We start from the raw sequence: 16,112 nt of genomic DNA, 5'->3' as shown, positions 1-16,112 counted from the left end.
GTGTGAGGGAGAAAATACCGAATGTTCTCGCATTGACACATTTCTCTAAAACAAGCATAATAAAAACTGATGCTAGTAGAATCCATATTTTATAGTATAATTTAATCTGTTCCTTTATTGTTATGTTGTTGGCCACTCAGTCGTGTCTGACTCTTTGCAGCCCGATGATGGACTGTAGCCCACCAGGCTCCTTTGCCCATGGAAATCTCCAGGCCAGAATACTGGAGTGGGTTGCCTTTCCCTTCTCCAGGGGATCTTCCTAACCCAGGGATCGAATTCTGGTCTCTCACATCGCAGGCAGCTTCTTTACCACCTGAGCTGCCAGAGAAGTCTGTTCCTAGCAATATATTATTAACATAACATTCTTCTCAATGTAACTCATTTAAAAAAACAAATCATTTTTTTTTAAACAAAGTATTTAGAATGAATATGGTCACCATTTGGAGAAGGAAATGGCAACCCACTCTAGTATTCTTGGCTGGGAAATCCCATGAACAGAAGAGCCTAGGGAGCTATGGTCCATGGGACTGTAAAGACTTGGACATGACTAAGCAACTCAGCACATGGTCACTATTAATATGTTTATCCTATGTCAATGAAGCATCTGTTTCTTGGAAATTAATGCTGGCTTTCCATATATGTTATATATAGTCACATTTCTACTAGCTGTTTCTTGATGATCTTAACTTCTATAATCAATTTATAATGGAAATTGGGAATTCACAAACCATTCAAGTGATAACATTTTTTAAAAAGTTCTTAAACAGCACATCAATCAAAACTTGATATAATTCCATTTCTGTTCTTATAAAAACATTTTACATTTTCATGTCTTAAGACTTTGAAAAAAATTATAGTTTGTAAATAAGTAAAAACTGTTTGTAAAATGTAAGTCTCAAATGGCTAAAACTATCTTCTGCAAATGAAACTATTAAAGCTTATTTTGTAACATGTGTTTAAGCCAAGAGAGCAATTTTAGGTCAAACTTCTACTTACCCAGTCAATTTTATCCACATTCCAATATCTTTTTAAATCTCGAAACTGTATTAGCATTCCCTTCAGTCCCACAACAATAATACTCGCAAGAACACACTACAAATAAAAAACAAGCTGATGAAGATGCAAGATAAATATTTTAATCTAAATTTAAAAGAATCAAGGTATTTTATGTCATTGTTTTTTAAATACTTACTAGAGAAAATTTATCATCATTTAGAAGATTAAAGTAATATTCATTTTGTTTAGAACTAACTTATTATTGTACTTTAAGAACATAATATCAATTCTAGAAAAGTCACAGGGTAAATGTTATTCCATTCTCAAAAAAAGGAGGAAATAAAAAGAAAAGTAGTGAATTATAAGGGTGAATGTGATAAGACTGAATGTCCTCTTAATTTTATAATAATTATTCATTGCCATTTGTTTGCAATTTATTGCAAACATTCAGTATACCATGTATTTCTTTAATCATCTTGAGTATAAATTCTCTGGTTGCATCAGAATATATTTATAAGTCTCTTGAGAAATAAACTTGATTATTGGAAGATCCTCTCATGAAAATGATTTATTCTTATTACATGAATGAAGAATTAGAACAAGAACTCTCTCTGGATCCCTGAAGACCAGTATCTTGCTGTAGTGCCCCAGGCTTGTGAAAAGCAAGGCAGATACCCGTACTAATGTTCTGAGTCACTTTGTATAAAGATGTATCAAGGGTGGCAAGAAATATTTTGTTCCCTACTCTCTTGCCCAGCACGCATTTTCTAAGAGTCTAAATTTTATAAAATTCTTCCAAAGTCTATTTATTATAACAGAGATTGCTTAGTTCTACCTTCCAACTGAATACAGAATAAATCTAATTAAATGAGAACAGCCATGGTACTCTCCCATACCTTACCCATCAGTGTGGGCTCTTCTACCTCTCCTCTATACAACCATTACTTATGTCACATACCTTTTCAGATTTAGGATCATTGAGGCTGTTCTTCAAAGAAATGTTTAAAATGGAATGATTCTCATTAATGTTAAAATTTAAAATTAAATAATAAAAAGTATTACTTACCATGGGCAGCCAGTAAAGCAAAGGCCCTATTGTATAGATGACTATCAGGACAAAAATGCAAGATATTAGACAAGCCACCTGTAAAATACAAGACCGGCAGAAAAAGAAATCCTTGAATTTTTTTGTTATTCCTAAGTTATAGGGGGAGAAAGATAATTCTTAGTTCTTCCTGATAAAAAGAAACAAAATGTTGGTACGTGATTGTTAAGTTATATAGACTGTTGTTATCTGTATTTTGTAGTTGAAGGAACCCAAACGTGACAGCTGACAAACTAGTACGATCAAATTAAGTCAGCAATGCGAGAAAAGCAATTCTACACAAAGAAATAGGACACCATCGACTATTATCACACACCACAATTTTTTGTTGTTTGTTTAATGGTGAAAATGACACTTCAATTGTACTTAAGACTACTGTTGTTCAGCCTGACCTCCCTTCTCATTTCTTAGTTATGTGGGTAATAACTGAGTACACACAGCTTTAGAGGTTTTCTGGGCTGATGACAAATTTCCATGGAAGCCTTTGTGCTCTTCTTAGGAGTCCTTCGTTACTATGAAACAGTTATATGGGATTATGGAAGCAGTCTCTGCAGTGAAACAAACTTAATTTTATTAACCTTAAAAAATCATTAGTATTGTGTTTTAACCAACTCAATATGTTGACAAAAGGCAATTCAAAACAGCTCACTTCTAACTAAGCTCCACTGATGGAGAACCAGTTTCACATAAACAAATGTTCATGTCTTAATAGAAACATTTAGCCAATCTGTCAGCCTACTAAGAGAAAAGAGGCTTTCACAGGACCAAAAAAATACCTAAAATATCCTTATGGAGGAATCAAATGAAATGGAAGCCTATTGGAGTGGTTAAAAATAAATATATAGACAAATAATCAATAGTAAGGTCTCAGAGCAACTTGAGTTCTCAGACACTGCTAGTGGGACTTAAGATATGGTGCAGCCACTTCCAAAAAAAGTTTGCAGTTTCTCATGAAGTACTGTCTGACCTAAAACTACCTAAGAGAAATGAAAACATATGCCTATCAAAGTACATGTAAATATTTATAACAGCTTTATTCCTAAACACCAAAAATATAAGAATTAAATTGTTTACCAATTGGTGAAGAGATAAATTCTGGTATATCACTACAATAGAATACTACTCAATAATAAAGAGAATAGACTATTGACACATGTAACAGCATGATGAAACTCAAAATCATAAAACAGAAAGAAACTGATACAAGCTCCTTCCATATTTAGTGGAACTCCTCTACAGCATTCAGTTCAGTTCAGTTCAGTCACTCAGTTGTGTCTGATTCTTTGCAACCCCATGAACCACACACACCAGGCCTCCCTGTCCATCACCTACTCCTGAAGTTTACCCAAACTCATGTCCATTGAGTCGGTGATGCCATCCAACCATCTCATCCTCTGTCGTCCCCTTCTTCTCCTATCCTCAATCTTTCCCAGCATCAGGGTCTTTTGAAATGAGTCAGCTCTTCACATCGGGTGGCCAAAGTATTGGACTTTCAGCTTCAGCATCAGTTGTTCCAATGAATATTCAGGACTTATTTCCTTTAGATTGGACTGGTTGGATCTCCTTGCAGGCCAAGGGACTCTCCAGAGTCTTCTCCAGCACCACAGTTCAAAAGCATCAATTCTTCGGTGCTCAGCTTTCTTTATGGTCCAACTCTCACATCCATACATGACCACTGGAAAAACCATAGCTCTGACTAGATGGGCCTTTGTTGGCAAAGTAATGTCTCTGCTTTTTAATATGCTGTCTAGGTTGGTCATAGCTTTTCTTCCAAGGAACAAGCATATTAATTTCATGGCTGCAGTCACCATCTGCAGTGATTCTGGAACCCCCAAAACTAACTGTTTGTCTCACTGTTTCCACTGTTTCCCCATCTATTTCCCATGAAGTGATGGGACCAGATGCCATGATCTTAGTTTTCTGAATGTTGAGCTTTAAGCCATCTTTTTCACTCTCCACTTTCACTTTCATCAAGAGGCTCTTTAGTTCTTCACTTTCTGCCATAAGGGTGGTGTCATCTGCATATCTGAGGTTATTGATACTTCTCCCGGCAATCTTGATTCCAGCTTCTGCTTAATCCAGCCCGGCATTTCACATGATGTACTCTGTATATAAGTGAAGCAAGGAGGTTGACAATATGCAGCCTTGATATACTCCTTTCCCGATTTGGAACCAGTCTGTTGTTCCATGTCCAGTTCTAACTGTTGCTTGCTGATCTGCAAACAGATTTCTCAGAAGGCAGGTCAGGTGGTCTGGTAGTCCCATCTCTTTCAGAATTTTCCACACTTAGTTGTGATCAACACAGTCAAAGGCTTAGGCGTAGTCAAAAAAGAAGAAGTAGATGTTTTTCTGGAACTCTCTTGCTTTTTCGATGATCCAGCAGATGACAGCAATTTGATTTCTGGTTCCTCAGCTTGAACTTCTGTAAGTTCATGGTTCACGAACTATTGAAGCCTGGCTTGGAGAATTTTGAGCATGACTTTACTAGCATGTGAGATGAGTGCAATTGTGCAGTAGTTTGAGCATTCTTTGGCATTGCCTTTCTTAGGGACTGGAATGAAAACTGACCTTTTCTAGCCCTGTGGCCACTGCTGAGTTTTCCAAATTTGCAGGCATATTGAGCGCAGCACTTTCACAGCATCATCTTTCAGTTCAGTTCAGTTCAGTCGCTCAGTCGTGTCCGACTCTTTGCAACCCCATGAATCGCAGCACGCCAGGCCTCCCTGTCCATCACCAACTCCTGGAGTTCACCCAGACTCACGTCCATCGAGTCAGTGATGCCATCCAGCCATCTCATCCTCTGTCGTCCCCTTCTCCTCCTGCCCCCAATCCCTCCCAGCATCAGAGTCTTTTCCAATGAGTCAACTCTTCGCATGAGGTGGCCAAAGTACTGGAGTTTCAGCTTTAGCATCATTCCTTCCAAAGAAATCCCAGGGCTGATCTCCTTCAGAATGGACTGGTTGGATCTCCTTGCAGTCCAAGGACTCTCAAGAGTCTTCTCCAACACCACAGTTCAAAAGCATCAATTCTTCAGTGCTCAGCCTTCTTCACAGTCCAACTCATACATCCATACACGACCACAGGAAAAACCATAGCCTTGACTAGACGGACCTTTGTTGACAAAGTAATGTCTCTGCTTTTCAATATGCTATCTAGGTTGGTCATAACTTTCCTTCCAAGGAGTAAGCATCTTTTAATTTCATGGCTGCAGTCACCATCTGCAATGATTTTGGAGCCCCAAAAAATAAAGTCTGACACTGTTTCCAATGTTTCCCCATCTATTTGCCACGAAGTGATGGGACCGGATGCCATGATCTTCATTTTCTGAATGCTGAGCTTTAAGCCATCTTTTTCACTCTCCACTTTCACTTTCATCAAGAGGCTTTTTAGTTCCTCTTCACTTTCTGCCATAAGGGTGGTGTCATCTGCATATCTGAGGTTATTGATATTTCTCCCAGCAATCTTGATTCCAGCTTGTGGTTCTTCCAATCCAGTGTTTCTCATGATGTACTCTGCATGTAAGTTAAATAAGCAGGGTGACAATATACAGCCTTGATGTACTCCTTTTCCTATTTGAAACCACTCTGTTGTTCCATGTCCAGTTCTAACTGTTGCTTCCTGACCTGCATACAGATTTCTCAAGAGGCAGGTCAGGTGGTCTGGTATTCCCATCTCTTTCAGAATTTTCCACAGTTTATTGTGATCCACACAGTCAAAGGCTTTGGCATAGTCAATAAAGCAGAAATAGATGTTTTTCTGGAACTCTCTTGCTTTTTCCATGATCCAATGGATGTTGGCAATTTGATCTGACAGAATGTGGTCCAATGGAGAAGGGAATGGCAAACCACTTCAGTATTCTTGCCTTGAGAACCCCATGAACAGTATGAAAAGGCAAATGATAGGATACTGAAAGAGGAACTCCCCAGGTCAGTAGGTGCCCAATATGCTACTGGAGATCAGTGGAGAAATAACTCCACTGATTTATGAATGAATGAAGGGATGGAGCCAAAGCAAAAACAATACCCAGCTGTGGATGTGACTGCTGATAGAAGCAAGGTCCGATGCTGTAAAGAACAATACTGCATAGGAACCTGGAATGCCAGGTCCATGAATCAAGGCAAAATGGAAGTGGTCAAACAAGAGATGGCAAGAGTGAATGTCGACATTCTAGGAATCAGCAAACTAAAATGGACTGGAATGGGTGAATTTAACTTAGATGACCATTATATCTACTACTGCACTAGGAATCCCTCAGAAGAAATGGAGTAGCCATCATGGTCAACAAAAGAGTCCGAAATGCAGTACTTGGATGCAATCTCAAAAACGACAGAATGATCTCTGTTCGTTTCCAAGGCATCATCTTTAGGCTTTGAAATAGCTCAACTGGAATTCCATCACCTGCACTAGCTTTGTTCGTACTGATGCTTCCTAAAGCCCACTTGACTTCACATTCCAGGATGCCTGGCTCTAGGTGAGTGATCACACCATCATGATTATCTGGGTCATGAAGATCTTTTTTGTACATTCTTCTGTGTATTCCTGCCATGTCTTCTTAATATCTTCTGCTCCTGTTAGGTCTATACCATTTCTGTCCTTTATTGAGCTCATCTTTGTATGAAATGTTCCCTTGGTATCTCTAATTTTCTTGAAGAGATCTCTAGTCTTTCCCATTCTATTGTTTTCCTCTATTTCTTTGCATTGATCACTGAGGAAGGCTTTCTTATCTTTCCTTGCTATTCTTTGGAATTCTGCCTTCAATGTATATATCTTTCCTTTTCTCCTTGCTTTTCAGTTCTTTTTTTCTCAGCTATTTGTAAGGCCTCCTCAGACATCCATTTTGCCTTTTTGCATTTCTATTTCCTGGGGATGGTCTTGATCACTGCCTCCTATAAAACATCACAAACCTCCCACCATAGTTCTTCAGGCATTCTGTCTATCAAATCTAATCCCTTAACTCTATTTCTCACTTCCACTCTATAATCGCAAGTGATTTCATTTAGGTCATACCTGAATGGTCTAGTGGTTTCCCCTACTTTCTTTAAGTCTGAATTTGGCAGTAAGGACTTCATAATCTGAGCCACAGTCAGCTCCCAGTCTTGTTTTTGCTGACTGTATAGAGCTTCTCCATCTTTGGCTGCAAAGAATATAATCAATCTGATTTCAGTGCTGACCATCTGGTGATGTCCATGTGTAGCGTCTTCTCTTGTGTTGTTGGAAGAGGGTGTTTTCTATGACCAGTGTGTTCTCTTGGCAGAAGTCTGTTAGCCTTTGCCCTGCTTCATTCTGTACTCCAAGGCCAAATTTGCCTGTTACACCAGGTGTTTCTTGACTTCCTACTTTTGCATTCCAGTCACCTATAACGAAAAGGACATCCTTTTTTGGGTGTTAGTTCTAAAACGTCTTGTAGGTCTTCATAGAACTGTTCAACTTCAGCTTCTTCAGCATTACTAGTCAGAGACTTGCATTACTGTGATATTGAATGGTTTGCCTTGGAAAACGAAAGAGATCATTGTCATTTTTGAGATTGCGTCCAAGTACTGCATATCAGACTTTTGTTGACTAGGAGGGCTACTCCATTTCTTCTAACAGATTCTTGCACACAGTAGTAGATATAATGGTCATCTGTATTATATTTGGCCATTCCAGTCCATTTTATTCACTGATTTCCAAAGTGTCGATGTTCACTCTTCTCATCTCCTGTTTGACCACTTCCAATTTGCCTTGATTCATGGACCTAACTTTCCAGGTTCCTATGCAGTATTGCTCTTTACAGCATCATACCTTGCTTCCATCACCAGTCACATCCACAACTGGGTGTTGTTTTTGCTTTGGCTTCATCTCTTCATTCTTTCTGGAGTTATTTTTCCATCAATCTCTGGTAGCATATTGGGCACTTACTGACCTGGGGAGTTCATCTTTCAGTGTCCTATCTTTTTATCTTTTCATACCATTCATGGCGTTCTCAAGGCAAGAATACCGAAATCATTTGTTATTCCCTTCTCCAGTGGACAATGTTTTGTTAGAACTCTCCACCATGACCCGTCCGTCTTGGGTGGCCCTACACATCATGGCTCATAGTTTCACTGAGTTAGACAAGGCTGTATTCCATGTGATCAGTTTGGTTAGTTTTCTGTGATTGTGGTTTTCATTCTGTCTGCCTTCTGATGGATAAGGATAAGAGGCTTATGGAAGCTTCCTGATGGGAGAGACTGACTGAGGGGGGAACTGGGTCTTGTTCTGATGGGCAGGGCCATGGTTCAGTTCAGTTCAGTTGTTCAGTCGTGTCTGACTCTTTGTGACCCCATGAATCGCAGCACGCCAGGCCTCCCTGTCTATCACCAACTCCCGGAGTTCACTCAGACTGAAGTCCATCGAGTCAGTGATGCCATCCAGCCATCTCATCCTCTGTCGTCCCCTTCTCTTCCTACCCCCAATCCCTCCCAGCATCAGAGTCTTTTCCAATGAGTCAACTCTTTGCATGAGGTGGCCAAAGTACTGGAGTTTCAGCTTTAGCATCATTCCTTCCAAAGAAAGGGCCATGGTTAGTAAATCTTTAATCCAATTTTCTGTTGATGGTCATGGCTGTGTTCCCTCCCTGTTTTTGACCTGAGGCCAAACTATGGGTGATTATTTTAATCATACTCAATGACTGGAGAACCCTGCCCCACTGCTTGACTGTAAACTAAAGTGCATTTTTTCAGCTGATGGAGAGATAATTTTTCCCTGCCCACCTGTGAATAGAAGAGATTAATATACCCTTTTTAAAGGCTGGCCATACCTTTGGAGATGTTTTGCAAGACTGAAGACCCTTTCACTTTACTTCCCCACTGCCTCTCCCTCTCTATTCTGCCTTCTGACTTTTCTTCCTCACTGCTTCCTTCTCTCTGATCTATAAAACAAACTGGCATCAAGACCCCAGTAAGATGGTTATTCTGAGGTGCTAGCCTGCCATCTTCTCGGTCTGCAGGCTCCCCACTTAAAGTCTCCTCCCTGTCTCGACACCATGTCTCTCAGGTTCATTGGCCTGTCATGAGGTGAGCAGAGAGAGCTTGGACTCAGTAACACTTGTGCATTTTGTTTGTTTGGGTTTTGAAAACATGGCCTTTGCCATACTGTTTTTAAAAGTAAACTCTCATGATTCAGGTTACATCCTCTACCAGTCTTTTATGGGGAGGCCTCTTGAATCTTAGTTATTTGAATCACTATTCATATACATTTTTAATTTAGGTCATACCTGAATGGTCTAGTGGTGTTTCCTACTTTCTTCAATTTAAGTCTGAATTTGGAAATAAGGAGTTCATGATCTAAGCCACAGTCAGCTCCCAGTCTTGTTTTTCCTGACTGTTCAGAGCGTCTTCATCTTTGGTTGCAAAGAATATAATCAATCTGATTTTGGTGTTGACCATCTGGTGATGTCCATGTGTAGAGTCTTCTCTTGTGTTGTTGGAAGAGGGTGTTTTCTATGACCAGTGCGTTCTCTTGGCAAAATTCTATGAGCCTTTGCCCTGTTCCATTCTGTACTCCAAGGCCAAATTTGCCTGTTACTCCAGGTGTTTCTTGACTTCCTACTTTTGCATTCCAGTCCCTTATAATGAAAAGAACATCTTTTTTGGGTGTTAGTTCTAAAAGGTCTTGTAGGTCTTCATAGAACCGTTCAACTTCAGTTTCTTCAGCATTACTGGTTGGGGCATAGGCTTGGATTACCATGATATTGAATGGTTTGCCTTGGAAATGAACAGAGATCATTCTGTCATTTTTGAGATTGCATCAAGGTACTGCATTTCAGACTTTTTGTTGACTATGATGGCTACTCCATTTCTTCTAAAGGATTCTTGCTCACAGTAGTAGATATAATGGTCATCTGAGTTAAATTCACCCATTCCAGTCCATTTTAGTTCACTGATTCCTAAAAATGTCGACATTCACTCTTGCCATCTCCTAGTTGACCACTTTCAATTTGTCTTGATTCATGGACCTAACATTCCAGGTTCCTATGCAATATTGCTCTCCACAGCTCAGACATTTTACTGAGGAAAAAGAAGATAAAGAGCTAGCTGATTTTATTTGGATAGAAAATGAGAGACAGGCTGGATGCAGAAAATGATGACAGAGTGTGGAAAGGAAGCCTGAGAAGGAAGAAGTTTTAGACATAGTCAGGATTAACTAAATTTAGATTGAAGTTAACTAAGTGGGTTTGTTAAGTAAGCCAATGCAGACTGGAAGTTGATTTCTCTTTCTATTAAAAGTGCTCCTTTGGGATAACAGATTCTATGAGTTTCTGTACCCTTAAGTGATCTATATTTATTTTCTTTTAATTATTTTTGTAACTTTGGTTAAATAAATAGTTATTGTTTCAGTGACCTATGATCCTGCTGTGTTTTTAAATAATTTTGGTATTTCTAACAAACTTCCCAAATATCAAAATCTAACTAAAGCTCTTTTAATCTCCAGATAACTCTGGGACACTTTGAAGACACATCTCTGAGATATCTCAGAGAGGAATGTTAAACTAAGTTTATTTGGCATTTTTAATTCAGATATACAGTCAAATAATTGAAAATAAACTTGAGGCTATAGTGCAAGAATAAATACCATTAATATAGATATTCTAGAATTTATAGAAAGTGAAGTCACTCAATCGTGCCCAACTGTTTGCAACACTATAGACTGTAGTCCACCAGGCTCCTCTGTCCATGGGATTTTCCAGGGAAGAATACTGGAGTGGATTGCCATTTCCTTCTCCAGGGGATCTTCCCAACCCAAGGTTCGAACTCAATCTTCCATGTTGCAGGTAGACTCTTTACTGTCTGAGCCACCAGGAATCAGAATTTATATAGAAACCCTAACATCTGATATGTTCTGATAAAATGTTATCAGTCATAATTCTAATTATTATCCTAAAATGTTACACTGTACTCAAATCTTTAACCATGCTATTTTAAGTTATATCCTTTATAGACAATCATAATTTTATACTGCTTTTACAAAATAAAGATTTTTCAAGAAGACTCATAAAAAGAACCTTTTAAACAAATGTAAGTTTCTGACAGCCTTTAGACAATGACACTGAACTGGGTAACAAATGACGAACTCTAATGGAAGACCTGATTACTTCATGCAGACCAACAGGGATCAATTACATGGGAGTGAATAAATCGATAAATATGATCTATAACTTTGATTTTAAAACATACTTCCTTGAATCTGTTTTCTGGTAAACCTTTTTCTCTTATGCCATGATCTAAAACAAGCTGATAAAGTATGTCTTTGTAAGGAAAGATAAAACATTTATCTTTTACTCTCTACCTTATCCTGCCAGAATTTGGCTTCTGTAGCTGGTTCTCCTACGGAGTTGATGGTTTACTGGAACTAGACTGCAACTAGTTATATTAATCATTAATTTGCTGCTTGTTTCCAAATTTTTTGTGCATTGTGTTTCTGCTACACTATGCCTTTGTCAATGTTACTAGCTACATTACTTCTATCTGTCTATTTTATAAGAGTGTTGTCTCTTACAGTGTGTAACCAAGCCTCCAACAAATGTAGGTGACTAGGCAACTTGAAACAATTGATCAGACATATAGTTCTGTATGCAATCAATAATTGTAATAGTGTGATTCTAGATATGGAAAAGGCAACAAGGGAAATATCTCCTGGATCATAATAGATTAGAAGATAGACCATACAGAGAGTCTTTTATTATTATCTATCAGTAGGCTTAATCCAGAAGTTAATACCTTGAGTTGTATATCGAGAATTTTCACCTAATCTGGGATCAGCTTCCCAGCACTGTGGAACAAAAATTGGTCATGAAATGTCTCCCAAATATTGGTCAAATTCCTGACCAAGGGGAGGGACTGAAAAATGGAGTATTTCCTGCCATATCAGTACACAAGGACTGTCACAGTCGTTGGTGATTGCAGCCCTCCCCCGTGAGCTTCCGGCCCTAAGGGCACTCAGGAAGGAGAACAACTGCAACCTGGCGGCCAGGAGACCGCAACCACACCCTAATGGCGCGCCTCAAGGAAGCCCAGGCGGTGAGAAACAAGGGACACCGGCCCCAGATAGCGGAGACGCATGTGGAAAGAATGATGTCAATGAGCCTGGACTCTTGCATCTTCCCATACATAGAAAAGAGCTGAATTCCTTAACTTGAGATATCTGTCTTCCTTTAATTAACAATAATCTTTTGATGTTCAGACTGCCTGCCCTTTGTTGCAAAACTTCTATGTAACCTGGCTCCTCCCCTTGTCTCCTCAGAGCAGTTGTATCAGGGTTGCTTGAGATGCTTGAAGTCTTAAGAATTCCCACTGAATAAAACATAATTCTAAACTTTTAGGTTGTGAATATGTTTTAAGTCCACAACCTACCTATACCTGTAGACACGGCTGGAGGGAGAAGGGCATGCTGGCCATTTCCTTCCTAAGTAGTTTCCAAAGAATGCAAAGGATGTCTAGCACTCACAGTCTGCACAGCCTTCTGGAGAGCAGCGGAATGGCAGTAAGAGTCCAGAAAGTGGTGAAAGAGAAGAAGAGGGTACCTGGTAACTGAGGCTAGATTAAGAAGGATTTAAACGAAGTTGGAAGCAATAAGACAAACTCTGAAAGAATAAAGGAATATAGTTTGGCAAATTAGGACCCAGGGGCAATCTCAGTGCCACAGAAACCATGCCAGCCATCATTTTCAGCTGTGGCTGAGCTCTGCCTGCAACAGGCGCTGCCTCTCACCCTTCATGGCTTGACTGTGCCTCTCAAACTGCCCGAAGAACATTGTGTCCACTTTGTTAGAAGCAAATAGTAATAATAATAATAATAACACAGGGCAATAGGGGTGGGGAGGGTTACAGTGCTTTCTCCCCTAATTAACATTCTTTAAAGGCAAGGAAAGAAGAGAGACCCACCACACTTATTTGTGCTGCATGTCTAGGCAGCACCAAGACTTTCTTATTCTTAGATAGCCACGTTCTGCAGGCCTCATCTAAAGGAAATCACAGTGAAAGCGTTCTGACATGTGGAGGACAGAAATGTCTTTGGGCCTTTGACCATGGCACTTGGTATTCAACGATTAGTATCTTTTGTTGTTTCAATTCAAATGTTTTTATTTGATTTTATAAAGTATTGAAAGGCTTAACAACCAACTCATTTGTATATAAAATGGTCCCAAATGTGCTGTCTCATATAGCCACGTGTGACCCATGAGCATTTGAAATGCAGCTGGTGGGTGTAGGAGATGCTGTAAATGTAAGATACACACCAGATTTTGAAATCTTAATTAAAAAAAAGATTATAAAATACATCATTAATAGTTTTTACATAAGTTATTTGTTGAAATAATACTTTTACTTCATTAAATAAAAAATTAAAATACAGTATTAAAACTAATATTACCAGTTTCCTTCTACTTTTTAAAATATAACTACCTGAAAATTTCAAGTACCTGTGTGGCTATTGTGTTTCTATGGTCCACTGCAAATTGGCACTGGCCATCTGCCTCTACAGGGAGGAAATCATGAGTTACGGCAGCTGCTGATTTAGAACATTCCCTAAGAAAGTTCAGGGTGGAGAGCGGAAATGAGGCCCTCTGTGCTAAAAACTGGCAGGATGGTCTTCGGATAGTTAGATATTTTCAGGAGCTGATTTTATGAGCCCAATTCTTATATTTTCTCATAACTAGAAAAGCACTAAAATCCTTCATGGTGGTGACTGTTTCTTGTGAGTAGCAGAAAGCCTCATGAGACTAGCAGAAACCATCTGGAAAAAATAGATGCTTGACGGCATGTATCCCCCCTTCACCAAAATCAAGTGTACACTGACCTTCCCTCTGCCTCTTCGGAGCAGTTTCTCAAGAGCTGTCTGAGGTGCTGGCTCCTGGGCTGCAGTCCTCATTTTCCCCCCACATAAAACTGAACTCAAAACTCTCTCCTGTTGTTCATTTTTTTAAGTTGACACTATTCAGTAGTGCTTCTCCAAAGTCTATGATCCTAAGCCTGATTTCAAGTGAAAGCATTTTTCCTGATTTTAAATGTACTATATTAAGTGAGAATAAAAGCTCTTGCCTGACTTGATCTGTCCCTTCTTAAATCAGCAAAATTGACTAGTTTTATAATCATCCAATACTTTCATTTTTCATTCATTCTTTCCACACTTATTGAACACCTACCATGTGCTAGGTCTTGGGCTGGACACTCACGATATGGAGAACAAAACCAGACAGGGACTCTCTAGGAGCTGAAGTCAAGAGCAGAAGGCAGACATCAATCGTATAATCACACTGATAAACATATAAAGTCCAATAGACCTAAGGTCTCTGAAGAAAAGAACACAGTTGGCCCAGAAGTCTTGGTGAAATCTGATGAATGGGAGGAGTTAACTTAGAAGGGAAGAGTAAGCAGCCACAGAGATAAAAGGGATAAAAGGAAGACACCAGAGTCACGAGGAAGGAGCTGCGGTGACTAGAGAGCTGAGAGTGAGGCGAACAGTCCAGGATGAGGCTGCGGGGGGAAGCACACAGTTTGCGTAGCTGAAAGGTCAGAAAGCTAAGACCTTTCACGGGCTCTGGGAGGAAGGAACAAGGCCATATCTCATTTTAAAAGCTTTCTTTCTACAGAAATACTCATAGTGTTTCTGAAGGAGAAAGAGTCGATTGGTGAAATGATTGGCTATTATTAGCCTGAAAGTTGAAAGATTTTCATTCTTCTAGATTAACTTACTGGGTATAAGCCTAGTACCTACGAGAGAAAGATATTTTAAGGGCTCACTTTATGAAGTCTTGTCACATGGAAAGCTGGTTTCACAAATAGCCTATTTAGAACAAAACTTTTAAGACTTGGCTGTCCCAGTGCCTTCTTCAAATCATGTCTGTTATCCCCGAGTAAACTTAGTAGTTGTAATGCCAAAACGACTACCATGGGAAAACATCCTCAATTGGGGTATGCACATTAAATCAGATTACTTCCCTGTTCAATTTAATGGGACTAGTTGAGCAGATTAGGGACAATCTCAACAAGCAAAACAGCACAAAAATACAGTGCTGCTGAGCTTTCCTTCTCTGAATTAGTATTTTGTTCAGATCAGATCAGATCAGTCACTCAGTCGTGTCCGACTCTTGGCGACCCCATGAATCGCAGCATGCCAGGCCTCCCTGTCCATCACCAACTCCCGGAGTTCACCCAGACTCATGTCCATCGAGTCAGTGATGCCATCCAGCCATCTCATCCTCTGTCGTCCCCTTCTCTTCTTGCCCCCAATCCCTCCCAGCATCAGAGTCTTTTCCAATGAGTTAACTCTTCGCATGAGGTGGCCAAAGTACTGGAGTTTCAGCTTTAGCATCATTCCTTCCAAAGAAATCCCAGGGCTGATCTCCTTCAGAATGGACTGGTTGGATCTCCTTGCAGTCCAAAGGACTCTCAAGAGTATTCTCCAACACCACAGTTCAAAAGCATCAATTCTTCGGCGCTCAGCCTTCTTCACAGTCCAACTCTCACATCCATACATGACCACAGGAAAACCCATAGCCTTGACTAGACGGACCTTTGTTGACAAAGTAGTGTCTCTGCTTTTGAATATGCTATCTAGGTTGGTCATAACTTTCCTTCCAAGGAGTAAGCGTCTTGTAATTTCATGGCTGCAGTCACCATCTGCAGTGATTTTGGAGCCCAAACAAATAAAGTCTGACACTGTTTCCACTGTTTCCCCATCTATTTCCCATGAAGTGATGGGACAGGATGCCATGATCTTCGTTTTCTGAATGTTGAACTTTAAGCCAACTTTTTCACTCTCCACTTTCACGTTCATCAAGAGGCTTTTGAGTTCCTCTTCACTTTCTGCCATAAGGGTGGTGTCATCTGCATATCTGAGGTTATTGATATTTCTCCCGGCAATCTTGATTTCAGCTTGTGTTTCTTCCAGTCCAGCGTTTCTCATGATGTATTCTGCATATATGTTAAATAAACAGGGTGACAATATACAGCCTTGACGTACTCCTTTTCTTATTTGGAACCAGTCTGTTGTTC

General features: G+C 39.7%; 1 protein-coding gene across 5 annotated transcripts in view; it reads right to left on the bottom strand.

The window, feature by feature from the left end:
• SLC26A7 (solute carrier family 26 member 7) overlaps window positions 1-16,112 on the bottom strand; it is a 226,459-nt gene that overhangs the window by 57,216 nt on the left and 153,131 nt on the right. For all 5 annotated transcript variants that reach the window (XM_070382933.1, XM_070382935.1, XM_070382934.1 and 2 more), the window contains 2 exons: window positions 2,063-2,140; window positions 997-1,092 (listed from right to left, as the gene is read on the bottom strand). In XM_070382933.1, the coding sequence (XP_070239034.1) occupies window positions 997-1,092; window positions 2,063-2,140 (174 nt within the window). The remainder of the gene's footprint in view (window positions 1-996; window positions 1,093-2,062; window positions 2,141-16,112) is intronic.

Source organism: Bos mutus, chromosome 14, assembly GCF_027580195.1.
Source record: "Bos mutus isolate GX-2022 chromosome 14, NWIPB_WYAK_1.1, whole genome shotgun sequence".
Taxonomy (NCBI): domain Eukaryota; kingdom Metazoa; phylum Chordata; class Mammalia; order Artiodactyla; family Bovidae; genus Bos; species Bos mutus.
Note: the sequence above shows the minus strand (reverse complement) of the source record. Positions and strands in the feature narration are given on the sequence as shown.